This window comes from Brassica napus, chromosome A7, assembly GCF_020379485.1.
Source record: "Brassica napus cultivar Da-Ae chromosome A7, Da-Ae, whole genome shotgun sequence".
Classification (NCBI taxonomy): Eukaryota; Viridiplantae; Streptophyta; class Magnoliopsida; order Brassicales; family Brassicaceae; genus Brassica; species Brassica napus.
Window position 1 is genome coordinate 1,626,046 of NC_063440.1, and position 19,603 is coordinate 1,645,648.

Below are 19,603 nucleotides of genomic sequence, written 5' to 3' on the forward strand. Positions count from 1 at the left end.
AAAATGGTGAGTATGATGAGGTGAATCTAAGAAAATTTGTTGTACAAATTATGGTGCTTTCTTCGTCCACTATAATGATTTAAAATAAAATATATATTCACATAATTGTCAATATTTGTTGTTTTTTTTTGGTAAGATGGTAAGATTATCATTTTCTAAAAGGTTACACTGTTGTTTTTAAACAACTTATTACAACAAGGAAACAAAAACAACCAACAACAACTCAAGGTAAAAAAAGTCTTAAGGAGGTCTTATACAAGAAAGATAAAAAGAAGTAAAGAAAAGGAGAAAGAAGAACTTGCCGGGTAAGAGAGGAGACGGTCGCGCATCATACGATTGAGAGAGGCAAGGATGACTGATGAAGGTGAGGAGACAGCTGTGAACACACGAGCATTACGCTCTTTCCACAGCAGGTAGATGGCTGACTGAAAGTAGAGCTTGATGACTGGAGTAGCATGCGCATCTGCGTTGACGCGAGGTTGATTGATCCAGGCTGCAACAGAATATAGATCAGCGGGAGGAGAAATCCAAATTTCAGCAGCAAAAGGCTCCCATATCAAGCGAGAGAAAGAGCACTCAAAGAAGAGATGATGGTGAGTCTCTATTTCTAGATTACAAAGGACGCACGTTCCTGAGACATTTAACCCCCAACGCCTCAAGCGATCCTTGGTTGGCAGTCTTCTCCGCAAAGCCAGCCATGATATAAACACATTACGTGGAATATGTTCCTTGAACCAAATAGTCTTGTGCCAATATTTGTTGTTGATAGTGTTTATATTATTTTTTGACATTAGTATCCATATTTTTTAGTAAACTGATCCAAAGAGAATAGTTTGTGGAGCTAACCAAACGAGGATTATAGTGTTTACTTTGGAAAAAGTAATAGGTTGAATGATAGATGGCGTGCGTGCTTTTTCACATGGAAATCTGCACATAGATTAAAATTGTAAGATTTGAATCATAGAGAAAATATAGTGTATATGACTGAAGTTGGTCCATTCCGAAACTAAAGATGGCTAAAATTCGTCTTTGTCAAAATGCATAGATATGAATTTTATATGAATAGAGTTCTCCATTGATTATAGCAGTGTAATAAACTCTGTGTGTAAAGGAGAAAAAATGTTATATAAGTGAAAACAAAAATTATGATTTTTTTTCTTGTGCCTATAGGCTCTTCGCAATTTGAAGAAGAAAGAACATATTGTGTGAAAATCTTTGGCTCGGTCAAATTTTATCCAGTTGTTTATAAAACTGTTGTTATGTGATTCATGTAATTTTTAAGTGTTGATTTAAAAGCCCAAAAAACCCATCTATACTAACTTTTTGATATTTTTTTCTGTGATTTGAATTTAAAAAGAGATAAAACTTTCGATAAGTTATGTAAACTCAGAACAAGTATTTAGCTTTAGAAAGCATTTATATGTTTCAAACTTATAATATATATATAATGTTTAAAATTATGCATATAAAACTTATGTAAAATGTGTCTGAATATGTTTCTCTTCTTTAATATGTTAATCGTACTATATATAATATTATTTTAAAATTTCAAAAAGTTTATGTCACACACAAAAAACCATTAATAAAAATATAATTCTTCATCTACAACAAGAAAAATGAAAAATTATAAACATATAAATTTAAATTAAGAAAAACTAACATTGGAAAAACAAGAAGTTAATGTAAAAGAAAAAAAACCGACAAATAATATTATAAATAAAATAAATTTATAAGACACAATCCGCGCGAAGCGAGGAAAAAATCTCTAGTCTATATAACAAATGTCTTTATAATTGTTCCAAAAACTACGAAAAAAATTTATTGTATTGCGCTTTTTAATTTGAGTAACAGTTAATAAACGAAAAGTATGACTGAGGCAGATATATAAGACAATTTTTTTTTTGTAAATGAAGCATATGCGTCTAGTGCTCAAACCACAGTCACACTCACAAACAAGTCAATTGTCATTATAATTTTCAAATGAAACAATATCATACGTATGAATATTTAGTTTTGTTTTTACATTAGTGATTTTGATCTAATTCAAATAGATGAGCAAACTCCTATACTATTCACACCCAAATGCTTAAAAAAACTTGGGTAAAATTCAAGGCATCGAGCGGTATTCATTCTATTGGTGCTGATTATTACTGCACTAAAATCAAGATCAAATCTCTTTTTTTTTATTTTTTTTTTTTGAACACCTATCAAATCTCTTTATGACTATCAACAATGGTTATAAGTATTCAACATCGTAATTTACATGTATTTAACAGTTCACGTCATATTCTCTTTCTTCCACTTATTAATTTAATATTCATACAAATTTTGTCTCTACAATTGTTTTGTTTAATAAAATTCAACATCATATCTCACCATTTATTTTCTTTTATATTTTCATCTTTATATACTAAGAAAAATAATAAATTGTAATTAAATCAAAATAATTGATACTTAAACAAATTTTTTAAAATACACTATGTTTTTATATTTTGCAAATAATAACTATGATCAAATATTAAAATATCTATTATTGAATATGTTTCAAAAAAAAGAAAATTTTAATGTCCAAATAAAATGAAAAAATATCTATTTGTAGAGTTTTTTAAATAATAAATTTTGATATAATATAAAAGTAAAATAAACATATTTACTATCAAATAATTATCTTTAAACAATTGGGGTGAAAAAAACTAATACCAAATATACATATAGCCAATAAATAAATACCATATATTTAATTTATATTTTAATTAAAACATAATACTTCAATATAGTGATATGTGTCAATGTGGACTCAGATGTTTTGTTTTTAACAGGTTAAAAGTTTTCAACACAACTGAATCCACACATCAGATTTTTTTCTTTCAACTAGGTCATTGTGAGCATTCAATTTTGAAATTTTAATTCAACAGGTCCAGTGCAATAGTCTAAGAGAATATTTATATATCTTTTATTTTAGGTGTTGCCAGTCTAAAAATCCGATTAAAAGAAAAGCTTCCTAAAGAACGAGTAAAAAGAAAGAAAAAAACGGGTGAAAACTATAAAGTAATTGAGATACAAGTAAACACTATAAAGTAAACAACCTTTCGAAAGACAAGTCACTTATGTTTTCTCTTTTAGTTTGTTGCTGAGACCTATCCATATGATAGTGATAACGACTTCCTCTAATCCTCTCATTACACGTAAAAGCTTTATCGCATTATCGTCTAATTAATATTGGGGTATATTATTTTATTTATTTCTTATGGCTTTCACATGAGTTCGAGAAAATGATATGTGTCAAGTTAACATATAAATCATATTTTTGCGACGTGAAACAATAGTAATGATATTGATGTATATGTCATTATGCATCCATCTTTTCGCATACCTGAGGAAGAGTATTTTTGTTTTCCCTCTGTAAAGGAACTGAGAGTTTGGTTTAAAAAAAGAAGGAATTGAGAGTATTAATATGCAAAATGGCAATTACGTAATTTGAAGAAAATCACAAAAGAACTAAATGTAATACAAAATAAGTGAAAAGGTATAATCAAACCATCCCTTGACACCTACTCTACCTTTATAAATGATAACTCCTCCTCTTCTCCCAACACATCTTCTTCTTGTTGCAAATCAATTGAGACAAAAAAACATCAATCTATTCATTCTAAGAGAGAAGCAAAATTTAGAGAGAGACCAAGAAACATGAATAACCAGAATGTAAATGATAATAATCTTCTTCTCATTTCTCGGATGTACCCGAATGTCTATGCTTCATCAGTACCACAACAAGGTTTGCCCATTCTACAGTTCTAATCATTTTTATATCATTGTAGTTATTTTAGTCTTTTCACAAACTTGTATGATACTAAGAGGGCTTAAAGAATTGAGACTATTTGTTAAGTTATAACATTAGTTTTGATGGGCTTGTCCATGGTCTAGCAGTAGATTCAAAACCAGTGCGTCCGAGGAGGAGGAGGAAGAGCAAGAATGTTGAGATGGCCCAGGAAGGTGGAGATGGAAGCAATGGGTGGTTTAGGAAGAGGAAATTGAGTGATGAGCAAGTAAGAATGCTGGAGATGAGTTTCGGGCTTGAGCATAAGCTTGAGTCTGAGAGGAAAAACCGTCTTGCTTCGGAGTTAGGGCTTGATTCTCGTCAAGTGGCCGTCTGGTTTCAGAACCGCCGTGCACGGTGGAAGAACAAGAGGCTTGAAGATGAATACACCAAACTCAAGAACGAACACGAAAACGTTGTCGTTCAGAAGTGTCATCTTGATTCTGAGGTGCGTGATAGTCTTCTCTTTCTAAGAGAAAACATTATTTTGTCATAAACTATTTAAAGATATATGCTAGAGTGTTTTCTTCTTCTTTTTTGGAAAAGGGTTAAGATATATGATAGAGTTGTAGGTTAATGAAATTCTGGTTATACTAACATATAACAAAGATTTAGATATTTTTTTTAAATGAAATTTATTTTAAAGATAAAGGAAATTAATACCAAATATAACCGAAACACATTGTAAGAAATTGTGTGAGAGAGAGAGAAAGAAACCAAAATTTTGATTGAGTTTCAGATTTGTTTTGTTACCTTTAGTCTATAAAGTAGTAAATAGTACAAATTAATAAAAATATATATTATTTTTTGTTATACAAAAGAAACAAAATAATAAAGAAGTGACTTGCAAAAACCTAAAGAATAAATAAAATAAAGTATCATTTTATGTAATTATCTTTCCGTACAACTTTCTTCGTTTTCTAATGGTCACTCACTGGCTTGTCTTAATCACTGGGCCTCTAATCACCAGGCCCACAAATAACACTCATCAAATCAAACTCATAAAACTTTTTTTTTTTTGGTAACATTCAAACTCATAGAACATTATTAGCTATTTATGGTAAAGTATTTTAGTTAATCAAATCAACTAATTATTTCAGGTTCTTCACCTAAAGGAACAGCTTTATGACGCTGAAATAGAGATTCAACGGTTGGCACAAAGAGTCGAAGGAGCCTTAAGCAACAGTCCGATCTCAACTTCTATCTCCGTCGAAGCCAATCTGACTACGCCCTTTTTTGGAGATTACCAAATCGGAGACGACGGTGAAGGTTACGAGAACTTGTTCTACTCGCCGGAATATATCGATGGATTAGAATGGATGAGCCAACTTATGTGAAAACAACTAGTTAACTTAATTAGTATAAAGTTCGTAAAATGATAGGGGTTATTTGTGATAACTAGGTTATATATATGATTGGTCGATATCTATAACGAAGCAGATTAGCAGAATGTAGATAGATCAATGGGTCTGATTAGATTGTGTAATATTGTGCATATCTTTCTCTAAGCATAATTGCTTAGTTATTAATTAGGTTGAAAGCTGCTTTAATTAGTTTGACAGTATGGTCAATGTTGGACAAAAGATGTATTATTTGTTAATTACAAATAAATTATGATTTATCTTTCTTGTAAGATGTTTAATACATAAAATTACTTGCTATTCATGGTTGTCGGCAAATCTTTAATTTTCTTTCAAGATACTATCTTTGAGAAAATTATACTCAAATATATGTGCATTGTTTAATAAATCATATACACAGTATATACAAAGAAATCATCAAGAGAGTATAAACTAATCCCTGATTTCTTATCCAGGAAATAAGTATCCAACAACAAGTTATCTATAATCAGAACAATTTAACTACTAAAACTCAACCGTAACATACTATTAAATTAAAAGAGCAAATTACAATTAGCAACTAAAAGAGCAAATTACAATTAGCAACCAAAAATAATTTGCCAGAAGAACCATTAAAACTGTATGACGACATATTTGATGATGGTTACGAGCACTTGAAAACAATAAATAGTTTGTTGTCAATTAATGCATTTTAGTTCTGTATATAAGTATTATAGATAGAGAAAAAATCCAAAATAGCACTAAATCAAGTTTTTGTTCCCAAACTAGCACTCAAGGCCAAAAGTCACAAAAATAACACTTAAGTGGTGGGGTTTAGGGTTTAGAATTTAGGGTTTAGAGTTTAGGTTTTAGGGTTTAGAGTTGAGAAGTGAGGTTTTGGGGATAAGATTTTAAATTTTAAAAAATAAAAAAATTTAAATTTTTCAAAAGATAAAATGCTATTTTGGTCATTTTAGTTTTTGAGTGCTATTTTTATGATATAAACTTAGAAAGGTGCTATTTTGAAGATTTACCCTTATAGATACGTGATAAGTTTTAACTAAGTAGTGAAGATTGCTTTTTTTTTTTTTTTGAAGATTGCGTTGCTCATTATTGTTTAGTCGCATGATATGAATTATTGTGTTTCAAAAAAAAAAGAATTATTGTTTCAAGAAAAATAATTATTGATTAGGAGGATTTTATTTTCTTTCTGCAGTGCACGACTTGATTGGCAAATTTAATATTTACTTACTTTACACCAAAAAAAAATTAATACTTACTAAGAAAACTTGGTTAAAAAGAGTTATATCTACAAATCCTATGAGATAGTGTGATACGTAAGTACAAGAAACAAGCACGTAGATAATTTATTGACAAGAATACGGACACTGGTTGTCATAATAATAATAAAAAAAAGGAATACGAACCACTGGAATCTATAGCCTGATAGAGCTAAAGCATGTCTTATGGTCAGATTGGTACGTACGTGTTTCTATATGAACTGTGGACATATATATTTATAAGAAAAACTAATACTTAATTTTCAATAGAAAAACCTTATTAATAACACCAATAATTATACAACGTAATATAAATATATAATAGAACCTGTATAGATAATGAGTTTTCTTTAAGAACGTTTTAATCATCATCTACCACATTTAGTGGCATGACTTAGAAAACTAACGGCTAAAGGTATCGCATTCGCACATCATATACAAACAAAAACAAAACGACGATAAAAACTTTAATATTTTAAGGGTCGAAGATAATATTTGCCAAAATTTAGAAAAGATATTCGGATAAAATGGAACTCAATTAGGTAATAAAATAAATGTGGGTTCACCTCATGTGACCACAAAATTGGATAGCTTATGACATTAGGACGGTCCAATATTGACTCTAGCTAGAATATATCTTGATATTCATATCTTACTATTATCAGTTTCTTATTTGAATCAAAAAGATTCAGACAATATATGACGTCTGTCCATGTCTAGAAACATGCATAAATATAAGCGCAAATATAATATATAAAACCTTATCACTAGTTTTTTTCATACCAAGCTAAACTGTAAACCTAAGAACAATTAAAAAGGAACATTTTCTTTGAGAATATCTCTCAAATTGGCTAAATGAAAAAAAAGGGATAATTTTCTTACAAGTTAAGATACTCAAAACACCTGTGGTTAATATGTTTATTATAATTAATCACTGTTAGAAATCTTAGAGATATTGTTATTGATATGGGTGTTCTAAGAAACAGCAACTTAGGATTCATGGTTCTAATTGTCCCATGTCCCTTATCTCCTCAGCAGATCAAAGTTTTGTACCTGCTTGGTGTCTCTCAAGTGTGTGAGCTAAATGGTTACATAAAGTTCAGATTCTGTCAAATTAACCATGAAGAAACTGACAACGACATGTTTATATATAGGGATATGTTATGTGCGTATATATGTGTCCAAAGTTTGCAATTTATTCTTAACAAAAAGTGGAATCGAGAAGTGATAAAACGCGATTGGTGCAATTTTAGGAAATACGGATTGATATTAAAGTTTAAAGAAGCCAGTGTCTACGGGTACTTTTCAAAGTTGAAGTCAGGTTCACTATATTCATTGGAGTATAGAATGATATGTGTCAAGATATCATGGATTGATGTGTTGAAAGTCGGTCATCTTTTCTGGTATTTTAATTAAATTTTACATTATCTTGATACTTTTATCTTGTACGTTTAGATGATATTTTCAAAACGATAACAAATGGAAACAAACATATATCACAGTAAACCATCTAGATTTAGCTCAAACAAAATATATGTTCGGTTTAATTTATGTGATTGTACCTAACTCATAACTAATAAATATGATATATTTCTGTTCACAAAAACATAGGATATATATATATATATATATAGCCATGTTCGAAAACACGGGCGATCCGTATAATCGCTAAACGCAGGTTCACCTGGCTAGTGAACCAATACAGTTGCATTATACTCTAGACCGAGTTATGCACGTCCAGTCCGTATTTTAACATTATGCAGACGTAGAATAGGTAAAACGTTTAGATTAAAAAAAATTGATCATATTATTTTTGTACACAATCTGGCCCAATAAAAAAAACTATTAGTAATAAAAAGGTTCAAACCATTATCTATCTTTTCCGGCAGTGAAATTGGGGATTTATGTTAACCTAGTGTCAATTGCTCTACCTCAATCCAGTGAATACAAAGTAATTCACTGTGCATCAAGATTGTCCACTTGTTACAAATTCTTCTTGTACCGGATTCAAGGTAATAAACTTCAAACCATTCACTTCTTTAGTTATTGAAGTTTTTACTCGTACTGTAAACTTTTCAGATTTTATAGTTCAGTTGAGAAGTTTTTTTAAAGGTTAATGGAGTTTGATTTTGCTGAATGTTGAGTTAATAATTTGTAGGATTTACTTGAATGGAAGTGGACATGTACTGATTTTTTTAATTTTATTTGTTAGCTTGACTTTGGAAGTTTAAAATTTTGTCGTGTGAAACTATGTTTTGTCGTGTTAAGCTGACAAGAAAAAGAATTGTCGTGTGAAAGAAATGGTCACGTACTGATAGGCTTCACACGACAAAAAAGAAGAATCTTTGGAAACATCCTTTGATATACTCACATTTTTCTTTGGAAGCATCCTTTGATATACTCACTTTTGATATACTCACATGTGAAATGGTCACATGTTTTGACATGTTAAGTCGCTTGTCAATGATGAGAACATATACAAAAAAGAAGGATATTGTGAGGCCAGGAGCAACAAGGTTTGCAACATACTTCCTCACACTACAAAGTATTTATGAGAAAAAGGGGCAATTAAAGAACATATTCAACAGTGATGAGTGGCATGATTTTAAGCATTTCAAGTTTGTGAAGGGTAAGACTGCATCTGATACTGTGATGAGTTATATATTTTGGAATAGTGTCATGGTTATTTTAAAAGTATTCAGTCTTATGGTGAAGGTTCTTCGGTTGGCTGATGGAGAGAAGATACCATCTCTTGGGTTTGTTTATGGTGAGTTTTGGGAAGCTAAGAAGTTTATTAAAGAAGCTACTGACCATTTGGAGAAGAAATATCAACGTGTATTCAAGATTATTGATGAAAAAATGAAAGGAGTCTTGATTATCCTTTGCATATGGCTGCTTACTTCCTCAACCCTTATTATTATATAGTGGTATGGAACCAAAATACACGTGATGCATTCACTTGCCTCGATCGTTTCGCACGTAGAATACATAAGAAAAACAATTAGAAATCTATATCATATAACCTGCATAGGCTATTCGACCAAAGATTTGTAGTTAGTAGTTAGTAACATTATCACATTATTACTTTTGTTCAAAGAGTTCGATATTTAGTTTCTGTTCGGTTCGGTCCATCCATGATCTATCCACTTCTAATTAAAGTGGAGCCTGAGATTTCAGGTCCCTACTCGAAACAAAAATATTTACAATTGAGTCCGTATATTTATAAATTATAAACCTACACTTTATTTTAATAGTTATCTATCTTATTAAAACTCAAGTACAAAATGGAAATGTTTGGAAACATGGATAGGAGTTTAAAATATAAATGTGTTTGGAAACAGGGTTTGCTTAAATTGTTGTGTATGCCCGTTTATCTAAAGCCCATCGAAATCCATTTATACTAAAACCCATCGATTTGAATTTTGTAAAAATTAGTTACCTTAAATATCTCATTCTTATCGTATAAGATCTTATTCAGTGTAACACATCGATGATTACCTTCTCCCCACGTAAAAGCATCACTAGGAACAAAAAGTATATACCCTAACGATTTATGATGAAAATATTTAAGAAATATCAATGATTGATTAGCAAGATACTATAAAAATACAAATCCAATTAAATAGAACTTCCTTAATTTGAGAAAATATTTCGCGTGAACAAGATCAAAAGTATCTAAGTTTGAATAACATATATTACAATATATATGATTTCATCAAAAACAAAAAGGAGAAAATATCGGTGATACATATATCCTCGCCATAAATACAGCTTAATCTATATTTCTTCACCCATCTATATATACTGAGACTACATTCAAATACTTTAACATCGAGGTCTCACAGCAAACATGTCAAACGTAAGAAAAATGTGTCTTATTAAGGATCTCAAACCGTTCCGAGATGAATGGCGTCTCACTCTGAAACTGCTTCATTCCTGGAAACAAACCACCAGCTATGGAGGAGATACTCTTGAGTGTGTCCTGGTTGACCAAACTGTAAAATACATTTCCTTTTACAGAATATATATATATATATCGATTCTCATCTAATAGTGACTCATATTCTATTATGTTATTTTAAAAGGGTGCTAAAATCCAAGCATGTTGCAAGAGATCTCAAATAAATCGTGTTTAACGTTACCTACGTGTTGGTGAATGGAAAGTCATTGACACCGTGAAAATAACTGGGGTAGGAGTGGGTCAATATCGACCTACAACGCAGCAGTACAAGATGATAATCATAGGAGACACATCAATAACCCCTTCTGATTATCGGAATGATAATCACTTCCTTAATCTGGCTAACTACGAGGAGATTGGTAATGAAAAGCTGAAACCCCATTTTCTAATTGGTATGTGTACACAACGATTTTTACCTTTTGTATATATATAGTTGTTAACTATTATAATAAAGTAAATCTTTATTTGTTATTGAAACAGATATCATGGGACATGTTACTGATCTTGGACCAGTAGCTATGGTCCAAACTAAGGGAAATGACACGAAAGAATATCTATTCTAAGGCGAAGGTTAGATAATGCCATGACTGCTCCAGGAATCTCAACTCGAGAGAGAAATACCATCAAAGAGAATCTCAATCGAGGTTACTTGGATGAGGAGATATATTGGAAACAAAAGAGTATGACCATGTGGTTGCTGTCGGATGATCGTAATAACACATATTTCCATGGTATAACACAAGGAAAGCGAAATCGTAAGACGATCACTGCCATACAAGATGAGAATGAGGTGGTGGGCAGAGGACATAAAGACATTGCTAGTGTGGCCGAGTCATATTTTCGAAAGCTCCTCACCTCAGAACAAGTTGACCAGAGACATCAGAGACAGTATGATGACATTTTTCAAGGTTTCCAGGGAAGGGTAACACCAGCTATGAATCAGGATTTCACAGGTAAAATAACAGAGGAGGAAGTACGTACAGCTCTATTTCAAATGAATCCAAATAAGGTGCCGGGCCTGATGGATTTACTGCTGTTTTCTATCAAAAATTCTGGGAGGACATTAAAGACGATTTAATGCAGGAGATGTATGAATTTTTCAATGAAGGAAGTATGGATCATCAACATAACCACACCAATATTTGCATGATTCCTAAAGTCTACCCTCCTACTGGTATGGCTGAATTTCGTCCTATTGCCTTATGCAATGTGTCATAAAGATCTTCTCTAAGGTGTTGGTTAATCGACTGAAGAGTCATTTTGGCAATATTATTACTGAAAATCAAACTGCTTTTATCCCCAGTATAGTGATTTTAGATAATATTATTGTAGCTCATGAGATCTTTCATAGCTTGAAGTCAAGGAAAAGGCAATCAACTTCTTACATGGCAGTAAAAACATATATTACGAAAGCTTATGATAGGTTGGAATGGAGTTTTCTCAATGAAACAATGAAGCATATGGGATTTGATGATCGTTGGATTCACTTGGTCATGATCCGCGTTACAACAGTCAACTTTTCAATCTTGATCAATAGCTCACCAGAGGGACATAAAGGCCAGAAAGGGGTATCAAACAGGGACACCCTTTGTCGCCTTATTTATTCATATTATGTGCGGAAGTCTTATCTCACATAATGACAAAGGCTATGGAAGATCAGTCTCTTTTGGAAGTCAAGATTGCCAATCAAGCGCCACCAGTTAATCATTTCATGTTTGCTGATGATTCTCTTTTCTTCTCTTTGGCAAATCAAAACGCTGCAAGGAATCTAAAGAGAATTTTTAAGTAGTATGAAGATATCTCAGGGCAAGCCATCAATCTCAACAAGTCATCAATCATTTTCGGGAAAAATGTAAGAGCTACAGCTAAAACAAATGTGAGGAATATTTTAGGGATTCACAATGAAAGTGGCCATGTCAAGTATCTTGGACTTTCAGAACAATTTACAAATAAGAAAAGTGATATGTTTGCTTACATTGTTGATAAAGTTAAAGCGGTGGTTCAGAGTTGGAAGCATAGACATCTATCGCCTGGTGGAAAGGAGGTTTTGCTTAACTAAATTGCGCTTGCTATGCCTAATTTTCCATGAATGTGTTTACGTTGCCAAAGGAAATTAGTGAAGAAATAAACAGTGTTTTAGCGCGGTTCTGGTGGGGATCGGGTGATAAAAAGGGATTACACTGGTATGCTTGGAAGCGGATTTCTATTACAAAAAGTGAAGGTGGACTAGGTTTCAGAGACCTTGAGAACTTCAACAGGCTTTACTAGGGAAGCAGGTATGGCGAATCATGCAACATCTTACATGTTTGATGGCTCGTGTTTTAAAAGCTAGGTATTTTCGTGATGATGATATTCTAACAGTTACATTGAAGAAGAAATCATCTTATGCTTGGAAATCTATACTATATGGAAGAGATCTAGTACGTCAAGGGATGATGTACATAGTGGGTGATGGTTCTTTAATTAATATGTGGACTGATCCGTGGCTTCCTGTACATCCTCCACGACCTCCACACGCAAGAGTCCAACCAATACATGATGCCAAACTTAATACATTTTTTAATGGGAGCAGGACTGATTGGGATTATCAGAGATTGAGAGAGGCTGTAACGGAGAAAGATTGAAGTATTATAGTAATTCTCAAACTCGGCGAAAAGGTAAAGCAAGATTTATTGGGATGGCACTACAATGAGAATGGTTTATACTATATTAAGTCAGGCTATTGGTTCAGTACTCATTTACCCACAAATTCGGTGATTTTGCCAACATTTGGTGATCCACAGCTTAAACAGAAAATATGGAGAACAAAAATGCCATCAAAGATTAAGCATTTTGTTTGGAAACTTTTGGCTAAGTCGCTGGCTACAGGGGAGAATCTACAAAGAAGACATGTCATGCAGCATCCAATCTGTAAACGTTGTTGCCATGATGTTGAAACAGAACTTCATCTTTTTTTATGCAAAGATGGTTTGGAGGGGATCAAGAATAGCAAATACGGTTCTTAATAGCTCAATTGCTACTTTGGAAGAAAGGTTAGAAGCTTGTTTTGCCTGCTGTTTTGCTGGAATGACTCATCTACAGGAACTACCTTTCTGAATATTATGGAGGTTATGAAAAATTAGAAATCATCTTATATTTCAACAAAAACAGATGCATTGAAAGACATTGATCCAATTGGCAAAAAGTGATGCAATGGAATGGACGAATAATACTTGTGACGTTTCAGAGTGCAATAATTTTAGGATATTTTCTTCTTACATTAGATCAGGTCATAAGTTTTGGAGAAAACCACCGGAGGGTTGGATCAAATGCAATGTGGATGGATCTTTTTTGAGAAATACGATTGAGAGTAGAGTTGATTGGATAATAAGGAATGATGCAGGAGGATATATGGGAGCAGTCCAATGTGTAGGAAGAAGGGTTCAAAGTCCGCTTGAGAGTAAAATGCATGCAATACTTATGACATTACAATATTGTTGGGGTAAAGGATATAAGAAGGTGATAATTGAAAGTGATTGCAAAAAGGCTATTGACATTATTCAGAACAGAGTGTTACATTTTGGTATATATAATTGGACACGGGAAATACATTGGTGGCAGACAAAAATGGATGATTCAAAGATGCAATGGATTCCTCGAGAAACAAATCGTGTGGCGGATAAGTTGGCAAAGGAACATTCAAGATCTTCTTTTATTTATCATTTTTATGTTCCAATGTTTATTACAACTCTGCTTCATTCTAATCATGTACACTCAAGTTAAGTTTAATAAAGTACGATGTTATAAAAAACAATCTATTTTGGTCATTTTATTCTTTGTGTGTTATTTTGGTATTAAAAAAATATTTTATTTTGAAGAAAAAAATGGAGAAACTACTGAAGATGGTCCTAACCATAAACCAATAATAATTTGAACCTACACCGTAGAAGCACAATAGTTTAATGGTTAAGGTTTAAAGTTTTCTACATCCAGGTTTGGGGTTCGAATCCCAAAATATGCAATTTATTGCAGAATACAGGAAATCCAGGTTTCAAATCCCGGAGAGAGCGATTTATTACTGCAGACTACGGAAGAAATGCTTACAATGGATATTCAATATGGTACAAGGTAAATCCAGTCAGACGTGGATTTTCATAGGACGGTTCAGGTGATGCAGTTAGGCGTAGATCCTCATAAGGCAGGTAGTATTGTCGGTTGTCAAATCGTCTATGTAATATTTCTCATAATTATAATGTCATACTAAATTAGCGCTAAGAAAAAAAATTGAACATATACCGAGTACGAGAAAGAGAGAAATAAAGAAGTCGAAAGTAGAGTAAGTAGATCTCCGGCGAACGGTCGGCGCGTGAGCGTGCGTGCCGTCACCGGAAACCGTCATCCTTCAGCAAAAAGTTCCCGATTGTGTCTCACCCTCGATTCTTACGGCATCCGCCTTGTCTGAGCTCTGGCCAGCCACCTAATGTGGTGTTACTGTAACTGGAGTGAAGACGCGGAGGTTTGAAAGAGCGGAGAGGTGAAGATGTTTGTGTCTTCGGTTCCGGGAGGTGGAGGCTAAGTTAGCTCCGCCGACGCCGGATTTAGTCGCTGAGAGGCGGAAGTTTCTTCAACTTCGCCGTTGTCAGCTCAAGTTTCCGGGAGGTGAAGGCTCCGTCAGCCTTACGTCGCCGGCTTCAGGTTCTCGAGGTTGTTTGTTTGCTCGAGTATGGACTCTGGTCATGGAGCGGAAGAGGTTCTCGGCTTGTGATATCTAGGGTTATGTAGCTTCGCCGTTGGATGAGCTCTCTACAGTGGGATGATGCTCTCCGACAAGGTTTCAGTAAGGTGAAGAAGAGATTTGGTTTCGGTGGAGGCCTGAAGGGATTAAGAGCTCCGACGAAACGAGGGTTTCAGCGGTTGGGTACGGCGGTTTGGTGAGGCGGAGACCGTTAGATCGAGGCGGAGCGACGCGTGGTGCACTGACGGTCAGGATCTCCACACGTGTCTTGCTTCAGCCTCGTCGACGCACGCATACCAGAGCATGTCGGTGTTGGGCTCGAGGGTTTGGGCTTTGGGTGTAGCCAATTTGGACTTCGGCTTTTGTTTGTTTTTGGTTGTCCGTTAATAGTGTGGATTTTTGTAATTGAGCTTCGGTCGTTGGGCTTGGCCCGTTTCTTTTTATTAAATCAAAATTTGATGGGAAAAAAAAAGAACCTACACCGAGTAGATCCATATCTGAACAGTGACATTTCGATGTAACGCATATATATTGTATTTTTAAATAAATATTTTATTTCCATGCTAAAATCAGAGATTATTTTAATGTATTCAAAATAATAATAAACCAACCAGCCAAATACTTCTATACCGCTATACCCAACCTCCCGGTTCATTTTTTAAAACCGCCAAGCTGACGTGGCAACCAAAGGCCTTCCATGCCAACAAAGCACTAACTCTCCCTGTCGTTTCGCCACGTGGAACCCTCTGACTTGCGCTTTCTCCACTAAACACTCAGCTTGAAAATCGACAAACTGGCTTAACGGAACCATCCTCATCCCCGCCGCACAAAACGCCTCCCGCCACGTCATCTCTCCACCACCCTGTCTCTTGTTAACCGCTGCTGCTTCAACCGCCGCCGCGATTTTAGGCCGCAGCACAAACCCTTCTATGATCTTCTTCACCAAATCACCGTTCGGAGCGGCAGCGTCGAGAGATTCCAACACCATCGTGTAGAACTCGAACCCACTAACAAACTCTCTTTGAAACGATCCAGCTCCGGATATTCCGTTCCATCCTTCGCTGTCCACGAAAACGACGACGTTCGGTGAAACTCGCCGTAAGTCGTTAACGAAACCGGAGATTCCGTTTAAACGGCGGAATATCACCGGAGAAATCAACACGACGGTTCTTTCTCCTTCCACGAATCTGATCGCTTTGAATGATAACATCTTGAACGTTCGCATCAGAACGAAATCAATCTGAAATCGGATTTTCAAATCGGCGGCGAACTGAACGAGATTCTCTTTGACGAGACGCGTCTCCACGGCGGATTCCTCCGGTACAACCGCCGTGACTCTCAGAAATCCGCCGGTTGCTGATGATTTCTCGGCGATCTCTCTCATGAGCGACGCGTACTGACCGCCGAATCCGATCTCGAAGTCGACGATGTGAGCGAACGGCGAGGAAGATTGGTGGAGAGAGTCGAGGATTGCTTGATTCGCCGTGAAGTGAGAGAAGAGAGGTATCGGAGATATACCGGAGAATTCTTTGATTGCTCGGATTCTCTCGACGATCTCGGTCCATGAAGTTAACCGGTTTTGATTCCGGTTCGAACCGGAAAGAAGCGAACCGAGAGCCTCCTTGAAGTAAAACGCTGCTCTCAGAAGCGGCCTACCCGCAGGAGATCTCAGCCGTTGATTGAGCCGTGACAATATCACCTGAGCGTGCTGCAACTCGTCCGAGTCGACACAGTCGACAACTCGGATGAGATCTTCAATGATATCAAATCCTCCTCCTCCTTCGTTGTTGTTGTCATACCCGTACTCCGCAGGATTAAGCTGATCGGGAAAGCCTGGAAGCGGTGGATCAACGACGGCGAAATGGGCAGGCGGAGGGAAATTGGGTTTCAAGTTAGGGGTAGAATCGTCATCTAATTCTAATTCTCTCATGATTGAATCCCAATCCATGGAACGCATCGCGTGATCGTCTGACGGAAATTGATTATCACCACCACTCGCGGCCGAGACGAGTGGCTTCTCTTCCACCGTTGTGGGAGTTGGGCTTCTACGGAGGCCGAGCACGGAAGTGGGCTCGTCATAGACAACAAGATTCTTTCCTCCTGAGTTACTGTCCGATGAAGCAGGGACTCTCATGTCTTGTGAATGTAGAATTAGTATTGTTTTTTTTTTCTTTCTCGAAGTTTGCGTGGGGGAAGAAGAAAGGGAAAGAGAGGAGGCTTTTTGCAAGGAAAATGATTCTTTGCTTTTATGAAAATGAGGTTTTGATCACCAGATGTTCGAGCTCCACTATGTTGATGATCAGAAAGACAATTTTTCACATAAGAAAATCAAGTTGTAGTTGTATTATATAGGACTCTTCGAAAATCACTTTTAAAATTTGGTTCCTTTGGTTTAAATTTTTTTAGTTAGTTTGGTTAGAAATTTGAGTTAATTTGGTTTGTTTAGGTTAGAAATTTTGGTTAAAATTGGTATAATTTTATCATTTTTTTTAAATGAACAAATCAACTGAAAGGAATGGACGACCAAACTTTTCAAAATTGTCAAACTAAACCGAAATCATGACCAGACGAAAAACTAAATCAAACATTTTGGTTCGGTTCGGTTTAAATCTGCAAACCTATCTATCTGCATAGCTCCTATAAGCAAAGATTTGTTACGGGTTACGGTGTGCTGGAAAAAGAACACAGTAAACGACCAAGACAGTGAATCTGCCTAAGTCCTTGGTCCCACTTTGTAGTTAGTTTTGTCGGCGATTTGCGTTGAAGGCGTATGGACCGTTAGATTCACCGATTCATGAACCAATTGATATCAGCGCGTAGGTAACACGCTCACTCCCACCTCTCTTCGTCTTTTTTTTTCTTTGCCTTTGCTGCGATGAGTGAGACAGAGAATATATTCCCTTCACTGATTGGTTTGCAAATTTTTAGTCTCTGTTGAGAAGAGGACTAAACTCACAGTTTATGCATACGTAACACGGTTGGTTAAACATTGCAGGGTTTTAAAGATTACAATGGCTGCCTAAGAGTCGTTGAAAGTAGTCGTCACTGTTAATTAACATGATAGGAATGGTCATATTCCTCGCGAGCATTTCTTGATTTTGAGAACTTATTTCTTTGGTTTATTGGATTTTCTGAATAACTCATACATACCCGAAAACACTGGGTAATCAAATCTTATGTCTCGTGTGCCCTATTTCTTTTACATTCTTTTTTTTTGTGTGTATGAATCTGTTACATTCTTTAATCTTGAGCTGTCGATTTTAGAGAGAGAGGGCGAAGGCGTGTGTTGTTAGAACGATCAAGATCTTGTGTTGAAAAATAGTGTTAATGAAAACACTAGTTACTGAAGTTTTGACACTATAATTTCGTTATTTTAGGAGATAGAGTAACAGGTTTTGTTCTATCTCAATGGTTGTATATTATCATTTCCCAAGTTTCCTCATATCTTCCGTTAACAACAATCCTAATTCTGAAAATTTAATGAAGCTTTTACCCGGAAACTCATAATACTTTCGGTGGATTTGAATTTTGTTTCACCAACATCAACCCGCGGATATTCATGTAAACATATAAAATCACATGTTCTATTTGATTTGATGGATTCTCCAAACTAATTTGCAAAGGTAATTAATTTTCAGGTTCATGGACTTGAGTATAAAAATATTTATACGTACACACCACTATAAATACTTGTGCTGTTGTGCACAAGCCTAATTGTAATTAAATAACTAAAAGTAAACTACTGTTTACATGCAAGGACTTCATATTGCCTTCTACTTACACAGTTTGGGGAGACTATCACTATTTTCCCATAAAATATTAGCAGTATAAACCCGTTTTTAGCACATGTAGTCAGAGTTTAAACAAACCAATCAATCATTGATATATAATATTCCCATTATGCCATTATTTATTTCAACAGACCTAATAATATTTCTACGTTGGATTCCCTCGTCAGCTTAAACGTGACATTAATTATATTGGCAAAGTTTATTAGAGCCTATAAGGGTGTCACATAGAGTTGATCGTAATCAACTTTAGTTTAGGTTATATAGTTTTATTTTACACATCTTACATGTCTGAAAAACAAGACAAAATAATGGAAACCAGAGCTTATTTGATATTATTGATATATAAAGATTTGTTATATACATTTTAATTTATTCTTAATTGTTATTATATAAAAAGATAACATCTATTTCAGTACAATAAATTCAGAACTTGAAATAATTAAATAGATAATCTCACTCAAATATATATATTTTTAGTTTTTACAGTTTCCCTACACAATATTTTTAAATTTAGTTAGTTATACTATAGAACAAATATTTGTTTAGGATCTTTTTTTTTTTGTTTCAACAAATATACTTTAGCAACTACAGTTTTAATATATAGTAGGATTTTATGAGTAAATTTTATACATGCTTTACAAATTTTAACCTGTTTTAATGGTAAATGATTTTTTAAATGATTTTTAAAATAAAATAAGTT

At 34.4% G+C, this 19,603-nt stretch overlaps 2 protein-coding genes across 3 annotated transcripts; one reads left to right on the forward strand and one right to left on the reverse strand.

Annotated features, from left to right (window-relative positions):
* Positions 1-3,276: 3,276 nt before the first annotated feature.
* On the forward strand, positions 3,277-5,443 carry LOC106356157 (homeobox-leucine zipper protein ATHB-21-like). 2 transcript variants are annotated; one of them, XM_013795967.3, is made up of 3 exons: positions 3,277-3,775; positions 3,925-4,265; positions 4,918-5,443. In XM_013795967.3, exons 1-3 carry the CDS (start codon positions 3,688-3,690, stop codon positions 5,152-5,154), a joined length of 666 nt encoding a protein of 221 aa, XP_013651421.1. In that variant the 5' UTR covers positions 3,277-3,687; the 3' UTR covers positions 5,155-5,443. The 2 variants fall into 2 exon arrangements, with proteins under 2 accessions (XP_013651421.1, XP_013651422.1); XM_013795968.3 differs by having other exon boundaries at positions 3,322-3,775; positions 3,928-4,265.
* Positions 5,444-15,643: 10,200 nt separating this feature from the next.
* On the reverse strand, positions 15,644-17,432 carry LOC106357715 (scarecrow-like protein 15). Its single transcript, XM_013797403.3, has one exon. The coding sequence runs from the start codon at positions 17,244-17,246 to the stop codon at positions 15,771-15,773; it is 1,476 nt and encodes a 491-aa protein (XP_013652857.2). The 5' UTR covers positions 17,247-17,432; the 3' UTR covers positions 15,644-15,770.
* Positions 17,433-19,603: the final 2,171 nt, after the last annotated feature.

Excerpts from the sequence above, each read along its gene's own strand:
- LOC106356157 (XM_013795967.3), top strand. The coding sequence starts at position 3,688 with ATGAATAACCAGAATGTAAATGATAATAATCTTCTTCTCATTTCTCGG. Across the intron at positions 3,776-3,924 it reads TTCATCAGTACCACAACAAG|CAGTAGATTCAAAACCAGTG; the intron begins GTTTGCCCATTC and ends TCCATGGTCTAG. Across the intron at positions 4,266-4,917 it reads AGTGTCATCTTGATTCTGAG|GTTCTTCACCTAAAGGAACA; the intron begins GTGCGTGATAGT and ends TAATTATTTCAG.
- LOC106357715 (XM_013797403.3), bottom strand. The coding sequence starts at position 17,246 with ATGAGAGTCCCTGCTTCATCGGACAGTAACTCAGGAGGAAAGAATCTT.